Source organism: Lygodium microphyllum, chromosome 11 (assembly GCF_053477565.2).
Source record: "Lygodium microphyllum isolate KBCC chromosome 11, Lygodium_microphyllum_v1.1.10, whole genome shotgun sequence".
Classification (NCBI taxonomy): Eukaryota; Viridiplantae; Streptophyta; class Polypodiopsida; order Schizaeales; family Lygodiaceae; genus Lygodium; species Lygodium microphyllum.
The window spans coordinates 30,317,880-30,341,194 of NC_141145.1; the positions used below are offsets into that span (position 1 = coordinate 30,317,880).

The 23,315-nt window shown below is 39.3% G+C and overlaps 2 protein-coding genes across 2 annotated transcripts; both read right to left on the reverse strand.

Moving 5' to 3' along the window:
- Positions 1–5,312: 5,312 nt before the first annotated feature.
- On the reverse strand, positions 5,313–10,000 carry LOC148028668 (uncharacterized). Its single transcript, XM_087687463.1, has 2 exons — positions 9,743–10,000; positions 5,313–7,797 (listed from the first exon to the last, which is right to left on the reverse strand). Exon 2 carries the CDS (start codon positions 7,128–7,130, stop codon positions 6,267–6,269), a length of 864 nt encoding a protein of 287 aa, XP_087543589.1. The 5' UTR covers positions 7,131–7,797; positions 9,743–10,000; the 3' UTR covers positions 5,313–6,266.
- Positions 10,001–10,143: 143 nt separating this feature from the next.
- Positions 10,144–10,771, reverse strand: LOC148028669 (ubiquitin-like protein 5). Its single transcript, XM_087687464.1, has one exon. It carries the CDS (start codon positions 10,657–10,659, stop codon positions 10,438–10,440), a length of 222 nt encoding a protein of 73 aa, XP_087543590.1. The 5' UTR covers positions 10,660–10,771; the 3' UTR covers positions 10,144–10,437.
- Positions 10,772–23,315: the final 12,544 nt, after the last annotated feature.

The following is a 23,315-nucleotide window of genomic DNA, read 5'->3' on the forward strand; positions in this document are numbered from 1 at the left end:
AGGCCTTTTCCAATAAGAAATTTTGTCACATGCAACTTTCATGATAGGTAATTATTATTGTCTAGCTTATCAATGATAGGATTTCCACTTGTCTCAATTGTTATGACAAAATTGAGTACATTTTATAAGAGTGCCAGACTCCCTCCTGTGCAAGTTGTATAGTCTAAACAAACATAGGTGAAGGGATAAGGCAAATTGAAGGGAATAGGAAAAAGCCAAGTTAGAAACCCGTCATTCTCTAAGGGGGATCCGTCCAACACCATATTCAATTTCAAGGAAAAATCTGCCCACCCGCCTTTCTCTCAGGGGGATCCGTCCAACATCATCTGCCATTTCAAAAGAAAGATTCACCCACGATCAACATCAAGGAGGGACCCGCCCCAACTTCATCTTCAATTTCAAGGGCAAATCCATCCAATACCATCCTTAGCAAGGATTTGTATACAAACTCAAAAAGCCATCTGACTACACCCATCCCACCTTCCAACTACTACTCATCAATGCCATGGGACTAGCATTCAACTAGGAGGGGGGTAATGTTAACCTTAACAACACAAGAAAAGACGAAAAAAGTGAAAAAGCGCAAGTCAAGAGCTAAAAAGAGGTGGCCCAAAAGAAAATTGGGCACAACAGAAGAAGCAAGAAGGAGAACGGCTGAAAGCGCAAGGGCGGCCTCAAAAGCTAAGTCAAAGGCAAAAGCACCCCTGAAACTTTTGTAAAAGGACACCAGGCGCCCTCTCCTATGCAAATTGTAAGGGTAGACAGGCGATAGAAAGGAAGCTAAGAAGATAGGTGGACAATAGGAAAGATGGCCTAGGCCAAGGCCAGCTATGTAAAAAAGGAGATGACCGTCCAAAAGGGATTATGATTTTGTATATAAAGTCAAAAAGTGAATGAAAAGCTCGTTCTTTGGTGTATAGCAAAGTGGGCTCATCTTCTTCTCTTCTCCTTCTTGCTTGCTTATGTGTGCTTGAGAGAGGGAGTGTGAGAGTGTGAGGGAGTGTGTGTGTGAGGGTGAGGGATCTTGGAGATGAAGCTCTCCATTATCTCCTCTCTTCTTCTCTTCTCTTCTCTTCTCTTGTATCGTGTGCGGCTATGGAGGATGGAGCTTGGAGATGGAGGCTTAAGGATGCTTGAGCTCACATCTCGAATCGTGGAGCTACCAGTGTGCTTGAGGGAGGAGGCAACTCATTTGGGCATCAAGGTAAGCTCACTACACCCCGATAGGATCAAAGGTGTGTCAGCTAGGTGAGAGATAGCCATAGATGTTTACTTGAAACGCTTAAAACGCTTGAAACAATAAATGGTCCGTGGGTCTTGGCGGTTGAGCATGAGTGCCTCTACACTAACCAAAGCCCCCTAGTTTCCATGCTACCACAAGAGAGAACCTTTTGTACATGACCTTCTAGCTCGGTGTAAAAGCCCCAATTGTGTTTCCCTTAGAGGATGTACAACACTAATCAATTCCTCCCATCATCAGGGCATGCACTAAACTTAGTTTAATTGCATATGTAGGCCATAATCAATCCTACCAAACATAGCTATCAAATAGCCTTTTGTTTACTTCTTATCTTCATAATCAAGTAGCATATAGTTACCCTTATTCATGAGAAAACATACTGATTAATTATCATTATTGTTATTAACTTGACCTAACTTTGTTGATTCTCTAATTATCTAAGCTCTTCTAGCTCAATTTACTCAACTTTGACATTTCTAATAAAACTAGGGTTCCTAGGTGCTTTGCTTGGCTTATTTTTCCCATGTGTAATACATTTAGTAAGCAAGTTCCAACTTTTGGATTTAATAAGTTCAATGTCACAATGTTTACTAATAATTATTTAAGATGTCAAGCCTGAGTTCCCAAATCAACCACTAGGGAAATGGTGAAAATATTGTGGTCTTGCACATGTATTGTTATAGTCCAAAAGCATAAGAACAAATACTAAATGGTAAGCATAGAAAAGAGCAAGAGAACTAGCTCTAAAGTGGTGGAAAATGGAAAATTTACCCATGTGAGAGGTGTAATTACACCCATGTGAGGTTGGATCCATGTGACTTACATCATTGATGATGTTATCAACAAGTTATATATGCCTATATAAGAGGCACCTTTCTCACAACGAAACAAGCTCTTATGAAGAAGAACAATGATTCTAATTTGCATCTAACTTGTTTCTTGCTTATTCTCTCTCTCTCTCTCTCTCTCTCTCTCTCTCTCTCTCTCTCTCTATTATCATAATCTTAAGCTTGCACAACGAGCACTTCCATCTTTCAACCACCATGAGAGCTAGTGCCTCTTGATCCCCATCTTGGATTTCCAACACGGTATTAGAGCAAGCAACATCATCACCTAGACTAAGCTCCTCATTATCACATGCTTATTATATGATTATTCATTTTTAGGGTGACATTAGGCACTTAAATTCCACCCAGTCTCTCCTGTTCCTCCTCACCTATTACATTGAGAGAGAGAGAGAGAGAGAGAGAGAGAGAGAGATTTCCTTTTTCTAGCTTCCTTACCTTTAGATGGGTAGAAGTAACACTTCTTCATTATCACCAATTTACTTTACCTACCACATTGATTGAGAGAGAGAAATATTCCCTAAGTTCTACTCTAGGCTCCATCGATAGCAATCATCTACATAGCAACAACCATTATCTTGTCCTTAGCTCACTACTTCTAGCGGCAATATCTACTCAAAGCATATCAATCTAAACCAACGAGGCAACAACAAAAACGTCATCAAAAAGTGGCATTGTAGCACATCTACCTAGCAAGATCATCAATAGTTCACGACATCTATAGCTGCTTCTTCAAGCAACACTCCAACATTAATAAACTTACAAAGGGAAATCCGGCACTCCATGGCATCAAGGCATCTGTTGCTCACGACAAATTCAACATTCAATGGCAATCATAAGGGGGCCATTACATCATTAGGAAATGCTACATCATCTCAACACACAAGCTTACAAAGCTCACAACCCCGTCAATTGATCTATAAGCCAACTCAACATCAACATAATCAACATTCCCAAAGTCGGCCAATCAAAGGCAATGGCCATCAATGAGAATCAATGTAGTTTTAAAGCTTTTCACAATATTAAGCTTTCTTTAAAAACCTTGGAATTATCTAGCCCCCATTCAAAGTAAGTCCCTGTTTATCCCTTGTGCATATGCTCCGCACGTAGAATCTTAAGAGCATTATCATTTTGAGAAGATTCATAAAGTAGCACTTTCAACAAGGAGGAGTAGCATCAATGAGTTTATCCTATTGACGCCATACTATTTTGAGAATCTTTGAAGACCATGTTAGGACCGAGAAGAAATCTCAAAGATCTCTTGGGCTCAACATATCCAAGACAATAGCATGTGCTACACACAAGGATGTGCTATCACCATGAAGAAAACCTATGGAGAATCAAATTCAACAACATGAACAGCTTGGAGAAACTCAATCTAGCAAGGACCATCAAAAATTTAAATATGGTAACAAAATTTGTTTGTATCAACACAATAGAGGCTCCAATACTAGGTGTTTTAGAGAGACTTTGAATCACATTGATATAGAAATCAAAGTAAGAAACATTTAGAACGTACAGATATCAAGTCAAGGAACTTTTTTATCATACAACTATTTTCTTTTTTCCTTCGTTCCTTTTTTCAAATTCTATGGGTTACATTGGGATTTAATTCTACTAGTCTTTCCATCTCTTTTGCATTAAGATTGCGTACTTCAAACTTGGGTTCAAGATATTCAACACTATTTGAATTTCTCTACGATATCTTGGGCCGTAACAAACTCGTAAGTTGCAAAGGGAGCAAGTTGTGAAAAGGTTAACTTGCAACACCCAATGTTACAAACAAGGGACTTGCACATCATATGAGCTTTTCTTAAGTTGGATGTTTGAGACATTTACAAAGAGTTAATTTTTCAAACATATTCGATGTGATTCCTTAATATTATAATCCACCACGCCTACTCACAATGTGGGGTTAAAACCTAGGCAATTCATACTTCAAGAAAGAAATTATATTCTAATGTTGTTGGTATACTATGTAATTGATCGATCACATGCCCACAACACCTTCAAAATTCAAGGATGCAAGCAAGGATGATGATACAGTAAAATGGGTCATACATATGCATGGGTATATATGTATGTGTGGGTGTAATTATTCTTCAAAGACATGATGTAGCCATTTTCCAACCATGAGCGCTTTATCCCAACAACAAAATGCACACTCGATGTGATTACAAGACCTTGTTACCTAGATAATTCATGTGATTCATTAGAACACTCTGTTAACTACTTGCAACTCTCTCTCCCTCTCTTTCTATGATCGCAGCCGCCATTCCATAGCTGACTTCCCACATGGACTTTACAAATTTGTATGTCAAGTATGGGCAATTTAGAGCATTGAGTATCTTCCTCTGTAACTACTTTCAGACCATTTATTGCACCATCTCTTTAGGAGAACATTGAGGTGATTCAGTAGAATGCTACCTAACTACTTGCCATGTTCTCAGCCTTAAAGTGGGGAAAATGTTTTCTCAAGAGGTACAAAAGCTCACTAAAAGGAGAACACTTGAAAAGCTGTATGGGTACATGGGATAGTTACAATGATGCGTTACAAAAGACTTTTGAATGCATGAACAGACTTGCAGCAGCTTGACCTGCACAAGCAGTACCCTTGTCAGCACCAAAAAGTATCACCAACCCCAGTTGCATCAGCAGCACTCCCTTCCCTGGTAGTACCCCCTGCATATATCTATAACTGTGGGGTTTTGGTAAAAGGCTCACTCTAGAAGCCAACACTCATTGAACTTATTAGCACTAGCCTGACAACCTCAAGCGATAGCAACACTTATATCACAGTTCCCAGGGTAAAACAAATTCATGGACACCAGATTTTCAGGCCATTATGAGGATCTGAGATTAGAGCATTTCAGATGCAAAATCCTAAAGGCACAGGTGTATAAGAAAGCCTCAAACTCAGGTTTAGTTCCTCATGCAGTAATGACAATCACTCCAAGTCTAGGACAGCATTCTCAAAGGATCAGTCACAATTGACCAGTTGGATAGAAAACGGTGAAGTTCCTTGCCAGCCAAGATCATCCAATTTCACCCAACACAATTCCTCAGTGTAATCAGTCGTAGCACAATACGTCAGTCCCAAGATTCTCAAGGTCTAACAATAATCTCCATAGAAGTGAAGTCAGAAGAATGTCTCCCGACAAGTTTCCACAATGCACAAATGCAGCTAAAAGAACAATGGATCAATAAAATGCAGCTGCACACCCTCTTGGAATGTCGAGGAGCTCCTGCAAGCATAGTTACCAGGAACGGGGAACGGGAACGGGAACGGGACCCCCTGGAACGGGGGGAACGTCCAAAGTGAGGGAACGGGAACGGAGGGAACGGTACACACACACACACACACACACACACACACACACACACACAGAGTCAACACTTGTCTTAGAATCTAGAGAGAGAGATCATATCAACCATAATTCATGAAATTAGACTCTAGAGACATAATAATCAAGTTTCAACAATAATAAAGATTCAAAACATTGTAACCAGCAATGGATTGTCGCATTCATAATTCAACATTCTAATCAACAAAGTTGCATAAGTCCAACTGGCAACAAGTGTGCATTGCAAAAACACAAAATATGCACTAAACTTTAAAGCCTAAATAGTAAAGATCCAAGTTACAAGAGCTCTAATTTCCAAGTCAATACTCTAAAGTTCCAAAAGGCTAGCTACTAAGTGCTCTGATTCATGGAAGATGGCTCCACTGTGCCTGAATGCTCATCCTGCTAAACAACATCCTGCCCATCATCATCACCATCATCATCATCGTCATCTTTTTCCCAACATATAAAAGAATCAGCCTTTGCAACTGATGTACGAGCTAGCAAGCGAAGATTGGAGCTCACATAAACCAGGTTATTCGTCTTCATTGTACCAAGACGATTTCTCTTCTTTGAGTGAATGTGATTGAATGAGCTCCATAGTTGCTCTAAACAAGAAGAGCTAATTGTTTGGCTAAGAATACGAATAGCCAAACTCTGCAACTCTGGAGCTTCTGCCCCGTAGTCCTCCCACCATAAAGCAGCCCCAATATTTGTCATGTCCTCTAGTGCATCCTCTGTACCAAACATCCCTAATGTTTGCCGATATACAGAGAGCTGATTTTTAATTTTGCGTTGCATTTCACGGCTGGGATAAAGCCTTGCAAGCAATGTGTTCTAAGCCTTGACCACCTCAAGGTCTCTTTCTTGCATCTTTCCTTGAAACTCGGGATCAAGCACATATGCTGCAACATGCATAGGAGAGTCATACTCATTCCATCTGCTAATGCATAACTCCTTGATCTGCTCATACCTATCTGCATTTGGTTCCAAACTCTCCAACCTCTCAATCATGCGATCCATACCTTCATAGATCTTCCCAATGCATGGATCCATGCCATCTGCAAGCCTCAACATGTGCATAATAGGATCAACCATTTGGTTGGTGCGATTAACCTCATCCCAAAAATCTCTATCAGAAACATATGCATTACATAACACAGCAGTAGCAGTGGCAGCCCCAGTCCAATTTTCATACTCATCACTAGCAAATAGCTCCCGAATTGCACCTTTGCAATAGTGCAATCGACCAAGCATAAGAAAGTTATATGCAAATCGTGTATCCGAGTATTTAAGAAGTTCTTTGTCACTTCTCTTGCGAAACTCAGCATGCAAGTACTGATGATTACATATAAATGTGATAATCTTGTTGCCTTTCGCAACAAGAGATGCAATCCATGGCAAGTCCCCAATATCCTTCAACAAGTTATTCAAGCAATGCGCCATGCATGGACTATAGGTGATATGTGGATACATTGCCATTAAAATGTTTCCTGCTGCCCTATTTGTAGGTTCACCATCTGCCACAAACTGCACTACATTTTCTGCCCCAACAGCCTGCACTGCCTCGCGCCACTCGGATGCCAATACATCTGCACTCTTTCCAGTCTCTGAAGCATCATGACTACCAATGAAGTATACATCTCCACGAGAATATGCAACAACACCATGTATGGACATATGGCATGTCACTCCATCCATCTGCTATCAATGTCACTCCATTTCTTGCCCATTGATTGCGAATATTTGCTGTTGCAATCTCTATGGCTACTTTCTCCTTTTGAAGCAATGTAGTCCTGATAGTTTCTGATGAAGGGGGCTTATATGTGGGTCCATACTCTGCAATCTTTGTCACCATATTTAAAAAATAAGGTGACCTAGCTGATTTGAATGCAATATGGTCATGGTAAAAAAAGCGTGCACCACGACCTGTTGCCATTGATGGCCCACGAGAAGGCTGCGTAGCCACTAATCCTGGTGGTCTTCTACATGAAGCACCATGCCCTGCTGGCCTTGGAGTCCATGTTGTTGGATCCACTGCTATATTTGGCGTCCTCCTGGCATGTGAATTCCCCATAGAAGTGGCTATGCGGTCAAGTAACTCCTGCCTTTTCTCAATTGATACATTGGTGCAAAAACGCACCTCTTTCCCCTCCTCATGTAGAAGATGGGCTCTCACTTTATCAGCCCCACTAGTGCGAGCATAAGGGCAAAGTTTGCATTTCCAAGGGCGAGCCCCTCCACCTCTCAATGGCACCCCTGCATCTACCTCATCCCACCGTGACCAAGTAGTGCTTCGACTTCGTCCAGTTGTTGACGAAGTACCTGCTGAGGATGATGAAGATCCCATAGATGTCAATGTTGCCATCTATATAGAAGTGACAAATAATCAGTAAACTGTAAACTTCAATGAAATTAGTAATTACAGAAATTTGCAACCAACAATTCAACATCCATGCGTCAAAGTTCAATGAAATTGCAAAAATTTCAACCAAAGTGTACTGTGTGCCGCAGGCGACGTAGGCGGGGGACTCAGAGGCAGGTGGGAGAGTCAGATGGGCAGAAGTAGACACACCCACGGCCTTAGCGAGGTAGGTATGGCAGGCCGAGCAGCCTGCAAGTGAGTGAAGCGGGAGCAGGCGAGGAGCAGGATCAAGAGGGCAGGTGTAAGAGCGGGAGCAGGAGGGGTAGGAGCAGGCGGGCGCGTGGAACGACAGGCGACAGGCGGGCGCAGCGGCAGGCCGCAGGCGACAGGAAACAGGCGGGGATGCGTGGAGCGGCAGGCCGTAGGCGACAGGCGACAGGCAACAAGCGGGCAACTAGCGGGAGCAAGCAATAGGCGAAACGTCAAACAGGAGACTTTTTTTTTAAATTAAAAAATTACATGGCTGGAACGGCCGTTCCAAACAGGGAACGGCCAGGGAACGGGATGGAAAGGGCCAGGGAACGGGCTGGAACAGGCCAGGGAACAGGCTGGAACGTTTCGCCAGCGTTTCCTGGGCTCGTACCTCCCGGAACGCGTTAATCCGTTCCTATGCCCCAGAACGGGCGTTCCCTGTTTCTATGCCTGCAAGCCTCAAACAGTTCACTCAGCCACTTTTGAAACTGTAAGCCCCAGTAGTTTCTGACCAGCAGAAACTAACAGCACAGGCAGAAACGCGGAAAAGCAGCCACTGCTAGCCTCTCAAGGCAACAACAGGCCACAAAGCCAGATAAGTGCCCAGCATTACATTTCTGATAGAAACAAAATTTTTGGAGTAGAAATACTGCAGATTGGAGCTCCATAGACACAAACAAGCACATGCTGCACACCCCACCACACCGCCTGCGCACACAAAAAAAATGCAGAGATCCTTGTAGTCCGTGACAGAAGCCAGTTTAGCACCCTCTGCCATGTGAGGGAAAATACCTAAGGAGCTAGCATCTGCTGGAGGAGACTTTAATGCTGAGAGAGGATCCAACCCTACCTCACAAATTGCACCTATGTGATTCTCACATGCACATGACAAGATGTGGGATAAATCTGCTCATTTTAAAAAGAAAAGCAACTAAACATGAACACTCATCTCAGGGTGTGCCTCTTTTGGAAAAAGCGCACCCAACATACATCCTGATGTCATCCAGCATCAAGAAGACACCTCTCATGCACAAATACCCTGTGGTTGTTCTGCATTGAATTTGACATACAAAAATGTTGCTCATGCAGTCAATGCAAGTCCCATGTACAACAAATAGTTTGTTGAGCTCTTGTAGAAAATTATGCCCCCACATAAAAAACCTAACTGCCACAGATGTAGCACAAACTCTTCAACGCATGCAATCTGCTCAACTCAAATCAGTATGTCTCAGACATGTTGAAACCTGCAGAGCCAGAATGCAAGTACTAAAGAAAGAATAGTATACAGATTAGTCCACACCTACGATAATGGATGGTTCCTTCATTTGCAACCCCTATGCTTTCATGTGTTGGACGTAGATTGGCATACACTCCTGCTGTCTGGACCTTTAATTTCTAGATTCTTATAACTCTTTTTAGGACTGTTCCAAAGGCGACTTCAAGCCAAATTTTAGCTTATTCCCCCATCTAGGAGTTCCTAATGAAGGCTAGATCAAATTGTGCACAAAGTTGCCAGTAAGAAGCAAAGTTTGAGTATCAACAGTATTGCTTGGGTGCAGAAATAAACTGAAAATTAAAAGACCAGGAACATTACTCCAAAATCTATACTCATGTTACAGTCAGTCCATATGGCAACCAATGCGACACAAAAGCATAAAAGACTCCAAATTAACGAGCAGGAACATTGATCCAAGACCTGTATTTAATTCACTAATCAGCCCATGTTACTCGCAGTAGGACATGCAGGCATCCTTCTCATTTCAAGCTGTACAGGTTAAAATATTAGAGCACTAGAGATATCAACAAGAAGCAAAGTTTGAGTATCAACAGTATTGCTTGGGTGCAGAAATAAACTGAAAATTAAAAGACCAGGAACATTACTCCAAAACCTATACTCATGTTACAGTCAGTCCATATGGCAACCAATGCGACACAAAGGCATAAAAGACTCCAAATTAACGAGCAGGAATATTGATCCAAGACCTGTATTTAATTCACTAATCAGCCTATGTTACTCGCAGTAGGACATGCAGGCATCCTTCTCATTTCAAGCTGTACAGGTTAAAATATTAGAGCACTAGAGATATCAGACTGTGAAGACGACAATCCACAATTTACTTACTAGGTCAATCCGTATAGAATCGTTGTACAAAATCCCAGCTGAGAAACCAAAATGGCACCAGCCAATATACTGTTCCTCGGAGAACAATAATACAGTGTACAGTTAGATGCCATGACATCATAGACCAGGACACCAGACCACCTTAAGAGGCCTGTATATATGCGGTATTTATTCTGATTTACAGGCAGCTGCAGCTAGACTGTTGACTGCATGTCCTTCCAAAAAAGAAATGGACCAGGGCAGCAGAACCCTAGCTGCTGTATGCAGGTTCAATTGTAGTAAAGCTCGAGGCCCATACCGTCGTGGATTTCATAGTCACGAAGGGTGATGTGGTCCTTGTAGATGGTGTACCATTTCTGGATACGGATCTTCTCCGGACGCGTGCCCGTCTGCGCGGCCACGAGCTTCTTCAGGTCGCCGATGGTGTCGTCGTCGTTGCACTTGACGCGCACCTTCTTCCCCAGACGATCGTTCAGCACCACCTCGATCATGGCTGCTCTGTGCTGATGGACCGATGGTCTCTGTGTGCGCGCGCCTAGGGCTCAGAATATAAGGTGTCTCTCTCTCTCCCTCTCTCGACTGCGTGGCCGTCAAGCCTGTCGAGGAAGTGGAGGAGGTTTATAAATATTATCATTATCATTAATCATTAATTATTATTATTTCTGTGCTATCTTTAATTGCACGATTTTTCCCGAGGCTATGACCTAGCTTGTGTGGCTCTCGCCTAACCTACGTGGCAGTCACCCTATGATCCCAAATCACCATAATGCAGAATAAAATAAAATACTAGCGTGTGTCGAATGCTAGCCCCCAAGCGGCAAGCGAAGTTGCCGTGCAGCTCAACAATCCATTTCTTATATTTCTCTCTCCTCTTTTCCTTCTTTATTTTTAATTTTTTTCTTTACTTTCTCTTTCCTCCCCAAAATTTCCTAGCTGATTCTCTCTCTCTTAAAGTATGTAAATTTTATATTTTCCTTATATATAATTCTCTTTTTAAGTTTATATTCTCTTTTTTCTTCTCTTCTCTCTCCTTTTATTCTCTCTCTCTCCGCCTCCTTTTCTTCTCTTCCCCTTTCTCTTTTTTTTCTTCTCTCCCTCTCTCTCTTTTAAATTTTATATTTTTCTTCTCTCTATTTTTCTCTTTTAAATTTTATCTTCTCTCTCTCTCTTTTCCCCCCCTCTCCCAAAAAATATTTAAATTTAAAAAAGAATTTTTTATTTTCTATTTTTCCCCATCTCTCTTCCTCTTTCTTCTTCTTCTTCTTCTCTCTCCCCCCCTCCTCTTTTTTCCTTCTCTCTCCTCTTTTTCCCTTCTCTCTTCAAATTTTTTGATTTTCTCTTTCTTTTAAATTTTATCTTTCATCTCTCTATAATTCTTGTTATGTATTCAAATTCTCTCTCTTCTTCTTCTTTCCTCTCTCTCCTCTTTTCCTTTTTTCTTTTCCTCCTCTCTCTTCTTCTTCTTTCCTCTCTCTCCTCTTTTCCTTTTTTCTTTTTCTCTCTCTCTCTTAAATTTTATATTTCCTCTCTCTATAATTCTCTTTCTCTCTATTCCATCTCTTCTCTTCTTTCTTTTTTGCTCTCTCTCTCTCTCTCTCTCTCCTTATTTTTATTTTCCTCTCTCTTTCTTTTTTAAGTTTTTTCTCTCGCTCTCTTTTCTCTCTATATATTTTATCCTCTCTCTCTATTTTTCTCTTTTCTCTCTTTCCCTTTTTCTCCCTCTATTTTCTCTCTCTTTCAAATTATATATTTCTTATTTATTTGTCTCTCTAAGTCAAAAACTATATTAAAAAATGTTTAATTTAAAAAACACTATTCTCTTTTTTCTTTTCCCTCTCTCTCCGTCTTTTTTTCTTCTTCTCCTCCTCTTCTTCTTTTTCTTCTTCTTCTTCTATCTCTCTCTCAAAGTGTGTGAAAAACTATGTTTAAAAATTTTTAAATTAAAAAAATAAAAAATTAAATTAAAAAGTTTAATCTAACTATTTAGAGAGAGAGAATCTAGACCCTATACATGTGAGAGAGCGAGGGGGGAGGGGAAGAATAAAAATGTTTAATTTAAAAAAAACTATTCTCTTTCCTCTTTCTCCCCTCCTCGCTTCGTCTTCTTTTTTTAATTATCCTCCTCTCTCTCTCTCTCTCTCTCAAAGTGTGTGAAAATTATGTTTGAAAAACTTTAAAGTAAAAAAACTTTTAAAAATATTTAATTAAAAGAAAAGTTTAATCTAATTGAGAGTGAGAGAGAGAGAAACTTTTGATTTAAAAAAAAGTTTGATTTAATTAAAGAAGAGAGAGAGAGAGAGAGAGAGAGAGAGAGAGAGAGAGAGAGAGAGAACCTAAGCCCTACACATGAGAGAGAGAAGAGCCCTACACATGAGAGAAAGGGGGGAGAGGGGAGGAATTTTATTAAAAATGGGAGGGGGAAAAAGTAAGAGAGAGGGAAGGGGGTTTTAATTTAAAAAAGAGGGGGGTGCTTTTAATGAAAAAAGGGAGGGGGAAGAGAAAAAGAGAGATTATACATGAGAAAGAGGGAGGGGTAGGGGGTTTTGATTAAAAAAGGGAGGTTTGGAAAAGGGGGTAGGTTCGAGAAGCCCTTTGGAGGTTCTAGGCTTTCTGAACCTACAACAAAAATAATATAGTAGGAAGATTAGCACTCCGTGTTAGAACCTGTGCAAGTCTTAGGACCTATGTGAGCATGGTCATCAACCTTGGGATGTCTCCCACGAGGTCTTTAAGACCCTCAAGAGGTAGGATCAATAGTCGAAATTAAACCATAGGTGTGCAAAAAAACACAGCCCCTACTTTTTGTAAAAGTAAACCCAACCTAAAAGGCAAACACAACCCACTATGTAAACCCAACCCATGAGGCAAATGGTTGCTTATAAATTAGCAAAAGGTACCTCTCATAGCATGTGCATAGTATATGGTTTGATTGTTTAAAAGTTTGTACTATAATCATGAGATCATAGTTTCAAAGCTCCTCGTGTTTTCCCTTTATATTTCCTTAAGATTTCTTATCTCTTCTTAAATTTATAATCTAAAGCTTAGAATTTTTTCATCAAGGGGTTCTTAAAGCTTGGAAAATATTTGTAAGGGAGGAAATTTAAAAAACATAAAGTTGGCAAAGAGATTTGAAAGCTTGGAAGGGGGGTTCTATACAAAAATGCATTACAAAATTTAGGAAGAGATTTAAAAACTTGAGGAAATATAAAGAGAAAACATGAGGAAATTTGAAAGGATAAACCCTTAAATGATTAAACCATATATTATGCACATGTTATGAGGCCTACCTTTACTAATTTTTTAGTATCATTTTCTAGCAAGCCATTTTCCAACAACCCTTTTCCAGCACACATCAACCATTTGGCAGGTGGACTAGCTTTCAATTTTTATGTTAGGTTTATTTTTGTAAAAAGTAACAGACATGATTTTTTGCACACCTATGGTTTAGTTACGGCTATTGATCCCAACTCTTGAGGGTCTTAAAGATCCCATGGTCCTAAGGGATCATCAAGGCCCTTCTAAAGCAATGATGTTTATCCCTCTCTCTCTCTCTCTCTCTCTCTCTCAACACCTTCCATGTTAACTATACCCTAAATCCTAAACTTACTTTTTGCAATATAGAAACAACAAATCACTCTCTCTTATTATTTTCTCACAACATAATGCATCTTAAACAATGTCACAATATGGTTGTAACCAACACATATGCTCATTATTATCTTAAAAATAGTAATATTTCAATTTACTAAGTAATAAAATAGATGTATATGTAGGAGTAATTTGTGAAGAAAGTTGTATGAATGTAAAGATGAAATATAACATTAGATAGTTCGAACATACAAACAACAAAAAACACAACTATACTATAATTCAATTTACAAAGAGTTTCATTTTGCAGCTATCATTGATGATGTTATGAATCCTAGATAAGCAACAAACATGGTTTATTGTTTAGTACATGCACTAAAATTTGAATTCCCTATTAGATATATGAATTAGCAACGTATGACTATACTAATTGAGCTATTTCTTCAATCTAATCTAACCTTAGGTTATTGTTCAATTTTATTAAGCATAGCCTTTCTTTCTATATATGTGTGTTACTACAAAGCTAATGCAATACCAAGCAAAATCCACATTGAAGTAATACATTGAGAGATAGCCCAATTGAATGAAAATATGTGATATAAGAGAATATTTGCATGTTGTTGATAATTACAAGGGTATATGATTGAGTCAAAATTGGAAGACCACCAATAGAAAAGGGCTTAAAGCAACAATATAAAGACCCTAATACATGAGAAGATATAGAGAGGTTGCTCCTAGCACCTACCAAACCAACCATGCAATTGATTAGTAAGGACTAATCCAAACTATCCTATGTTGCAATTGTCAATAGAGCATCCTGGTTGACATCCTTTTCATTATGACCAAACAAATACCAAATACCTTAATACAATTGCTTAGGTAATACAGATCAACAACTCAACCATTGTTCCAAGATTTTTGACTTGTAATCATGAGCAAAAATATTAGAGACATTATCTCTAAGATTTCAGGTTGTAATCATGAGCAAACATATTAGAGATGTCATGCTTTATCATCTTCAGCATGGAGACAAGAGGCTATGGACCTTGCAAAACTATTTGGAGCTTAGAACATCCATTTTAAGTGATAATGAGGAAGGATTAGGTAACATATAATATATGGATGTTTAGCAAGTAATTCACCATCATCAATGTATTTTCTTTCTAAAGAAACCAAGAGAACATTATAATAGATGTATCCCTTGCATAGTTGTAGTTAATGCCTTCTATGCTCCTCCTTGAATGTGCATAATTGCAAGACTATACTACCTAGGAGCAAGATTCATTAATCTTAGTATCTTAGTAGGTGTGGATAGTGGTAATACTTCATGTGTTATAAAAGATAATTAGGCAACAAATAGCCGATCATGTGATACACTAAGTTTGCTATGCCCAAACTTGGGAATATGGTAAGGCTCTTTTAGCTCCATTAATTTTAGCTCAACTTACTATTTCCCAAGAAGCAAGTCTCATGCACAACTAATCAGTTATGCCTCATCACTAATATACTCTCTTTTGCCAACAAAATACTTTGTATGCAATGCATATGATGAGTTGGGTGCATGGTAGTAGTAACGCAAAGAAAACGTCTACTATAAGGCCCAAAATAGTCCATATCATTGACTTCTCAATGTAGTTGTTAGCCTCCAACTATGTCAAATGGATTTAGAGAGATGAAGTCTCAGTTCTAGTATCAATGAGGTTTACAAGGTAAGAGTGGGGAATGAGCAATGGATTTTTAGTCAACACAAGTAAGCACCTGAGCAAGATGAACATAGGATCTATTGCATGGAAGTCAAGGAGTCTAGTATCAGAGGCAAGAGGTGGAGATGAGAAATGATAACTTGTTATGAGCAATGCAAGCAAAGAAACATGGTTCATGCTTTCATGTAGAGCTCCAGGATTATATGGTCGGTGAGGTGTTTAGTTTACCACCAAAGGATTTCTTCCTTGCTATCAATGCTAGCCATAGTTTTGGTGGAGTAAATACTTTTGGTAGCCCACTTGCCGGTTGTAAAGGGGAGCTAGAATTGTAGTACAAGAGCCATTATTAGGCAAGAGGATTGGAACTGTGCGACAGCTAGTTGGATTGGCAAGTTGACATTAAATAAAGGGGATCAATGAAAGCCTAGGACATTTAATATGGTGTCAAAAAGAGAGAGGCAACTACTTTTATGATGTTTCATTGTAAGCATTGGAGTTGCAATATTTAAGGATCCAATAGGAGGATTTGCCATGTGAAATTAGCTATAAGGGAGTTAGTAAGGTATTATCCAAAGATTGAATTCACAGTAATATCATCCTTACGTAGGGAGAGCATAGTTGTGAAAGATTATGAAGGCAAGAGTTTAGTCCATGTATGTTTGAACTCTTTCATTTCCAATTAAATCACAATGCACTACCTTTGTCATGATAGGTATAACCCTTACAAATCTCTATAAGAGGTATGAACTCACCAATGCAATACAACCCTTCATGAAGAAAGGGTGTATTTGTCCATCAACTTGATAGGTAGATCATTGGGAGAGACATGCTTATGTAAATGTATAGTAGAATATGCCCATGTTTGTAAAATGGATAGGCCCTCCAAACCATTGTATATTGTTAACCGCAAGTACAACAACGTGCAAGGTTGCAAGCAAGCACAAGAAGGCGCCTAAATTTTTGAAAATGGTCGTCAAATTATTTACCATAATATAATGTGCATGAAGCACATGTATATTCAAATTGCCAAATGGTCACAACAATTGTATTGATTAATCATGTAAATTGGCAAGCCGAGTATGATCCCATGCAAGTTGTAATGATAGCATTGGCTCCCATGGAAAAACTGCAAAGGTTCTAGTTCACTCTTACCATAGGAAAAGCATGCAATAAGAGATGACTGGTCTTGAGGCCCTAATTTGGGTTGGATGCCAGAGGGATGGAAAAATCCTAACCCTAGAAATCATGTATAAATAGGAATGAGAATGAATAGAACAAGCTATTCATGTGTGTGTAAACTTTGTGTACTTTCCTTTCTACTTTCATTGTGGGAGAGTGAGTGAGGGTGAGAGTCAGAGATTGAGAGCAAAAGAGTGAGAGAGTGAGGGTGAAGCTCTACTTATCTTCTCTCCAAGCACTCTCTCTTGCCATGCTCATGCTTCTCTTTTGCATGTGGAGATCATAGAGGGTTGAGAGCTTGTTGAGAGTCAAAGGAGCACTCACTTGGATCCTGGAGTGTGCAAAGTGCATCCTTCATGGGATTGAAGGAAGGCCATGCCACTCACTACAAAGAAATGCTTGCATTTGGAGTGCATCCAAAGTCTGACTATGTTGAGCTCATGTAGCATAACATATACCATAATGTTTTTTGAGATCTATGTTTGGGGTGGTGGAACCAAAGGGGATCACCTCTAAACATAGAGATAATCCCATGGTACACACCACCTGAGATTTTGAGCTAGTAGAGATTGATCTAGTACAATTTTATCACCACGATTCCTCTCTACCTTGTCAACCACAATTTTAGCTTGCAAGCATCATTTGTATGCTTAAGCTTGCAATTGAAAACTTATATAGAGGTTGAGAATTAGTACGCTAAAGATATGCCCATTGCCAAATAGCTATAAGTATAACCATGAAAAGAGAATATATTATCAAGTTTTGTATCATCAGAGTTTCCCCTTTTTGAGTGAACTTCACAGTGGTGGTGGAGAATTACTAGTCTTTGATTATAAGCTAATCAATGTACATGATAATACAAGAGATCAATTAAAGGACATGTCTACATTTTGCACCATACCCATAAGTGTGTGTTACTACAAAGCTAATGCAATACGAGCAAAATCCACATTGAAGTAATACATTGAGATATAACCCAATTGAATGAAAATGTGTGATACAAGAGAATACTTATATGCTACTGATAATTACAAGGGTGTATGATTGAGTCCAAACTTGAGGACCATCATAAAAATGACTTAAAGCAACAATATAAAGACCCTAATACATGTGAAGATATAGAGAGGTTGCTCATGGTACCTGCAAAAGCAACCATGCAGCTCATTAGTAAGGACTAATGTAAACTATCCTGTGTTGCTATCATCAATAGAGCATCTTGGTTGACATCCCTTTTGCTATATCCAAAAAAATACCAAATCCCTTAATATAGTTACTTGGGTAATATGGATTGTCAACTCAACCATTGTTCCAATTCTATAGTATTAGTAAATGGTGGGTATCTCCTACATTATCTCTAGGATTTTGGTTTGTAATCATGAGTAGAAATATAAGAGACATCGTGCTTTATCATCTTTAGATGGGAAACAAGAGGCTACGAACCTTGTGAGATTGATTGGATCTTAGAACATCCATTTTAAGTGATGATGAGGAAGCTTCAGGTAACATACAATGTTGGATGTTTAGCCAGTAGTTCATAGTCATCAATTTATATATATATTTCTAATAAACCAAAGGAACATTAAAATAGATATATTCCTTGCATAGCTACAATTAGTGCCCTCTATGCTCCTCCTTGAATGTAGATAGTCGCAATACTATACTAACTTGGAGTAAGATTCATTAATCTCAGTATCCCAATAGGTGTGGATAGTGGTAATACTCAGTATCTCATTAGCTAAAAGTAATGGAGCTAAAAGAGCATTACCATATTTCCACCAGCTTTAGGTTAGTAGAATCTTATGGGTGTTGAGATGCCAAGCTCAACACGAGCTCTCGGGGAAGTTACTGTATGTATATTCTCTATGTCATGTGCGTTCAATGACTATTTATAAATATCCTTATCTATGATTTTTTCCTAAATAGAACATAGCCCTTTTCTATTCAATCTATAAATAAACCTTATATATTACACCCTTCTATATGTAAAAAGTGTATTGAAATGGTATTTTAAAAATACCTTATTTTGAACCCACTTGATGCACACATATATTCATGAGTAACTTACCCGAGCACGAGCTGATACTCACATACTTGGATGACTGTTTCCCCATTCATATCACTAATGTGATTGGTACATGCATTGGCATATCATTCCAATGGTACTTTACAACTGGACATTAGTTGAGTCCACCTAGTGGAGTTATGGAATATCTATCTAGTCATCTTTCTAGTTAGCGTGTTCACACTATGGACCACTTGTATATTATGTACATTGTACTCTCTCATTATTTTTGAAGATTGATATAGTGGAGAAGAAGAAGAATAAAGGATGGGGTTTTCACCTTCCTATTTATGTGCATTCTCTATGTGTTTTATGTCTTGAAAGAGCTCAAGCTCCCTCTCTCCCCCTTCATCTTTTCATGGTATCAAAGTAGAATTCAAGTGAGGAGCTTTGAGCCACAATCACAAGAGTTTGTAAGGAATCCTTATTGTGGAGAGCACATTTGGAGATCTCTCTCATACAATCTTTGATTGACAATTCATCTTTGTGATCTTGAAGTGATCTAGAAAGCATTCGTGTGCAAATTTGGTAAGGTTTACAAACTCTACAAACCTCATCATTTCACAAATAGATAGTAGGTGTTGGGTGTGGCAAACAATATTTGGATATTGTTAGCATTACAGGTGCTCAAGGTATGCTTATGTATTGGGTTTAGTATAAGGAATAAGTTACCTAAATTAGTAGGCTATTGATAAAAGCAAATTTGTGGGTTCTGTTGCATAATGTCTGAGGGATTTAATCAGATTGTTAGCGACAAGCTTGACAAGCATAACTTCCATGCTTAGAAGTTCAGACTGTCCAATTTCCTTATGGGTAAAGGTTACTGGGACTACATTGAAGGAGATATGTTGAGGCTCCAGAGTTACCAAAGGAAAATGCCATGCCTAACAAGCCAAGGCATTTAGGGAATGGAACCAGGATGCTCAAAAAGTTACCTATTGGCTTTCCATTAGTGTTTTAGACAATATGATTAGGTATATAAATGATGTAGAAAATTCTATAGTAGAAGCATGGAATAACCTGGTCAAACTATTTCGTACAATTACTAAAGGTAGAAAGTTTTAGTTGAAGTCTAAGTTAAACAATGTCAAGCATGGCAATCTGTGTGTTAATGACTATGCAATGATTAAGAGCATTGTTAAAGCTCTTAGATCTATTAAAGTATAGCTTGATGATAATGTAATAGTGCCTTCATGATTGGAGGGCTTGGGTGAGGAGTATAAGTAGTCCTAAACCTCCATCAATACAAGAGACACCATCCCTAATTTAATTTTGTAGATCTAATATCTATATTGATATTACAAGGTCTTTCTACATCTTTCTCACAAAGTAAGAATAGTTCAAAATAGGTGCTCTACTCTAACACAAGTAGAGGTAGAGATTCTGAAGGTAGAGGCCACGATGGTGGTCATTATAGGCAAAATTAGGGGCAATCTCATGACTCAATAGGAGCAATTGCATACAGTTGGTAGAGGTCAGTCTCGAGAAAGGGGGAGCCGTAGAGAACATGACAGACAAAATGTAGGTTATGATAATAAAGAATGCTATAACCATGGTCAAATAGGTCATATTGCATATTACTGTCTAGAAAAGAGAAGAGATGGAAATAATAGGAATGGGAGAAGACATCATAATAATTATACATCTATCAATATTCAAGTTGATAATGAGAAATTTCTTATTATGCAGCACATGATGAATGCAATAAATGAAAATGCATCAGTAGTAATGACTGATGATGTATGGTATGTGGATTCAAGTATCTCTAACCATGTACCTATTGAAGGCTACTATGTTTACATAAGGCACAAGATTTGTGGCTAATATTGACATTTGGCATAAACATGTTGGCCATGTAAATATGCAATGGTTGAAGAATATGCACTTATGTGAATTTATGATTGGCTTGCCTAAGTTCAAAGTGGTTGATATGTAGAAAAATTGTGAAGCATTCCAACTTAGAAAACAAATAAGGCATGCATTTTCTTATGATAAACATGTGAGCATACATTCACTTGATGATGTACATTTGAATGTGCGGGGTCCTAAAAATAGTGCATCAATGGTTGGATGCAAGTATTGTGTAACCTTTATTAATGATCATACAAGGAAGATATGGGTGTATTTCAAGAAGGAGAAAAGTGAGGTGTTCTCTCACTTTTAGGATTTTAAAAATCTAATTGAGAAACAAACAAGTATGCAGAATGTACCTGATGTCAAATGGAGGGGGAGAGTATCTCTCCAATGAATTCAAGAACTTTCTAAAACATCATGAAATTCAAAGGCAATTTGCATATAGGTACATTCCACAACATAATGGTGTTACTGAAAGGAAGAACATGCACATTATAGAATTTGCATGAGCCTTGACGGTTAAAAAGAATATGCCTCATGATTATTGGGTTGAAGTTGTCTATATAATTGTGCATGTTATGAATAGGAATCCCAATGTTATAGTGTATGATATGACACTTGAGGAGAAGTTCATTGGCAAGAAACCATATTTGCCACATGTTAGAGTACTTTGATGCATTGCATATGTACATGTTGATGAGCTATGAAACAAGTTGGATCTTAAAGCTAACAAGTGTATATTTGTTGGCTATTCACTTAAGCAAAAGGGTTATAGGTATTATAATCCAGTTATCATAAGTTAGAGATGAGCAAAGATATTGTGTTTGATGAAATGAGTAATTGGTATGTTGCTAAATGTTAACCTCAGCACAAGAAGAAAGTGGAAAAGTGCAACTTGGGTCACTTAAAAGAGGTGGCCGAAAGTGCAAGGACAGTCTCAAAAGCCAAGTCAAAGACAGAAGCACAGTTTTAAAGTGCAAGGGAGTCACCAAAATTCTGTAAAAGAGTTCCAGGCTCCCTCCTGTGCACATTGTAAAGGTAGATGGGTGGTAGAAAGGAAGCTAGGAAGAAAATAGGAGGACAATGGGAAAGAAGGCCTAGGCCATGGTCGGCCATGTAAAAAGGGGATAAAAGGATGACCGCCCAAAAGGGATTTAGGGTTTTGTATATAAACTCAAAAAGTGAATGAGAAACTCATTCTTTGGTGTGTGGAAAAGTGGACTCTTCTTCTTCTCTCCTTCTCTTCTCTTGCTTGCTTGCTTGTGAGTGCTTGAGGGAGGGAGTGTGAGTGAGTGAGGGAGTGAGTGTGTGAGGATGAGGGATCTTGGAGGTAAAGCCCTCCACCATCTCCTCTCTTCTTCTTCTTCTTCTTCTTCTTCTTCTTCTTCTTCTTCTTCTTCTTCTTCTTCTTCTTCTCTTCTCTTGTATCGCGCGTGGCTATGGAGAATGGAGCTTGGAGGAAGAGGCTTGAGGATGCTTGAGCTTGCATCACGAATCGTGGAGCTATCAGAGTGCTTGAGAGAGGAAGCAACTCAATCGGGCATCAAGGTAAGCTCACTACACTTGTAGAGAAGGATAGCACGCCAGCTATGTGAGACGTAGCCATCAGTGCTCGCTTGAAACACTTGAAGGAATAAGCGGTCTGTGGGTCTTGGCGGTTGAGCGAGAGCTTCCTTTACATTTTGGTTCCATTTTGTTGGGACCAACAGATTCAACTTGAGTGCTTGTGCGCTTCAAATCGAGCATCAAAGTAGGGTTCACCGGTGCTCTTTTTGTAGGTAGGAGATTTGGGAGTTTAATCTTTGAAACAAGTAAGTATTTTGTGTTTCTGATGATTAGGCAAGTAGGAGAAATCAATTCAGTACTCTAACTTTGATTTTTGTTGCATTTAGAGTAGGAAGGATCGAGAAAACAAAGTGGGAAAGCTTTAGGGTTGCTACTGTAAAATAGCCCCAAACAGGCCACAGATCAGGAAAAAAAGGGAAAAAAGGAGTGCTTGGAAGAGTTATATCGTCAAGAGAGTGATTGGAGAGGTTGACGAGCTGGGGAAGGGTTTATTATCCAATAGACTAAGGGAGAGCTCATTTGCAACTGTTGCATTTTGAGAGAGTGTGAGAGAGAGACCTATTGCATGCATTGGATCAATCGACTTACCTAGGCGTTTTTAGCGCATTGTAGGTATGCACAACTCTTCTCCCTTGTCTATGGCTTTGATCTAGATGTGCTGGCTATAGGGCAAGTGGTAAACCATGTGATTCGAAGCAATTATTGTTGTGTCGGCCAAAATCGTGCCGCGTTCAGGTCCGAGTGATGATGACTCTGGGCTGAGTCCCAGAATTGACACTTGGCCCTCTTGTATTAGGCCATTTGACCCCCTTGATTTGGCCATCGACCCATCTGAATCGGCCCATCCGAATCGACCATTCGAACCAACTTAGCATTCAGCCCATGTGGCTCAGCACTCGAACAACCCACTCAGACAACCCACTTGGCCGGTCCGAATCGCCCATTCAGCCCAGTTGCATTTGGCCCATGGTCCTCATCCACTCGGATGGGTCGAATCAACCAATCGATAGCCCTTGCAATTCGGATCTTTTGGGTTGAATTTGGATTTTTCTAAAATTTTAACCTGAAGACCCTGATGGTTGACCCAGACCCTTGCCGTACAAACCCCCGAAGGCCATACAGACAATTAGAACATCTTTCTGGCATGAGAAATCAGTAGAGTAGTGAAGTGTGGACTTAGAAGCGACTCTAGCTG

Coding starts and splice junctions, on each gene's coding strand:
- LOC148028668 (XM_087687463.1), bottom strand. CDS start 7,130: ATGGATGGAGTGACATGCCATATGTCCATACATGGTGTTGTTGCATAT.
- LOC148028669 (XM_087687464.1), bottom strand. CDS start 10,659: ATGATCGAGGTGGTGCTGAACGATCGTCTGGGGAAGAAGGTGCGCGTC.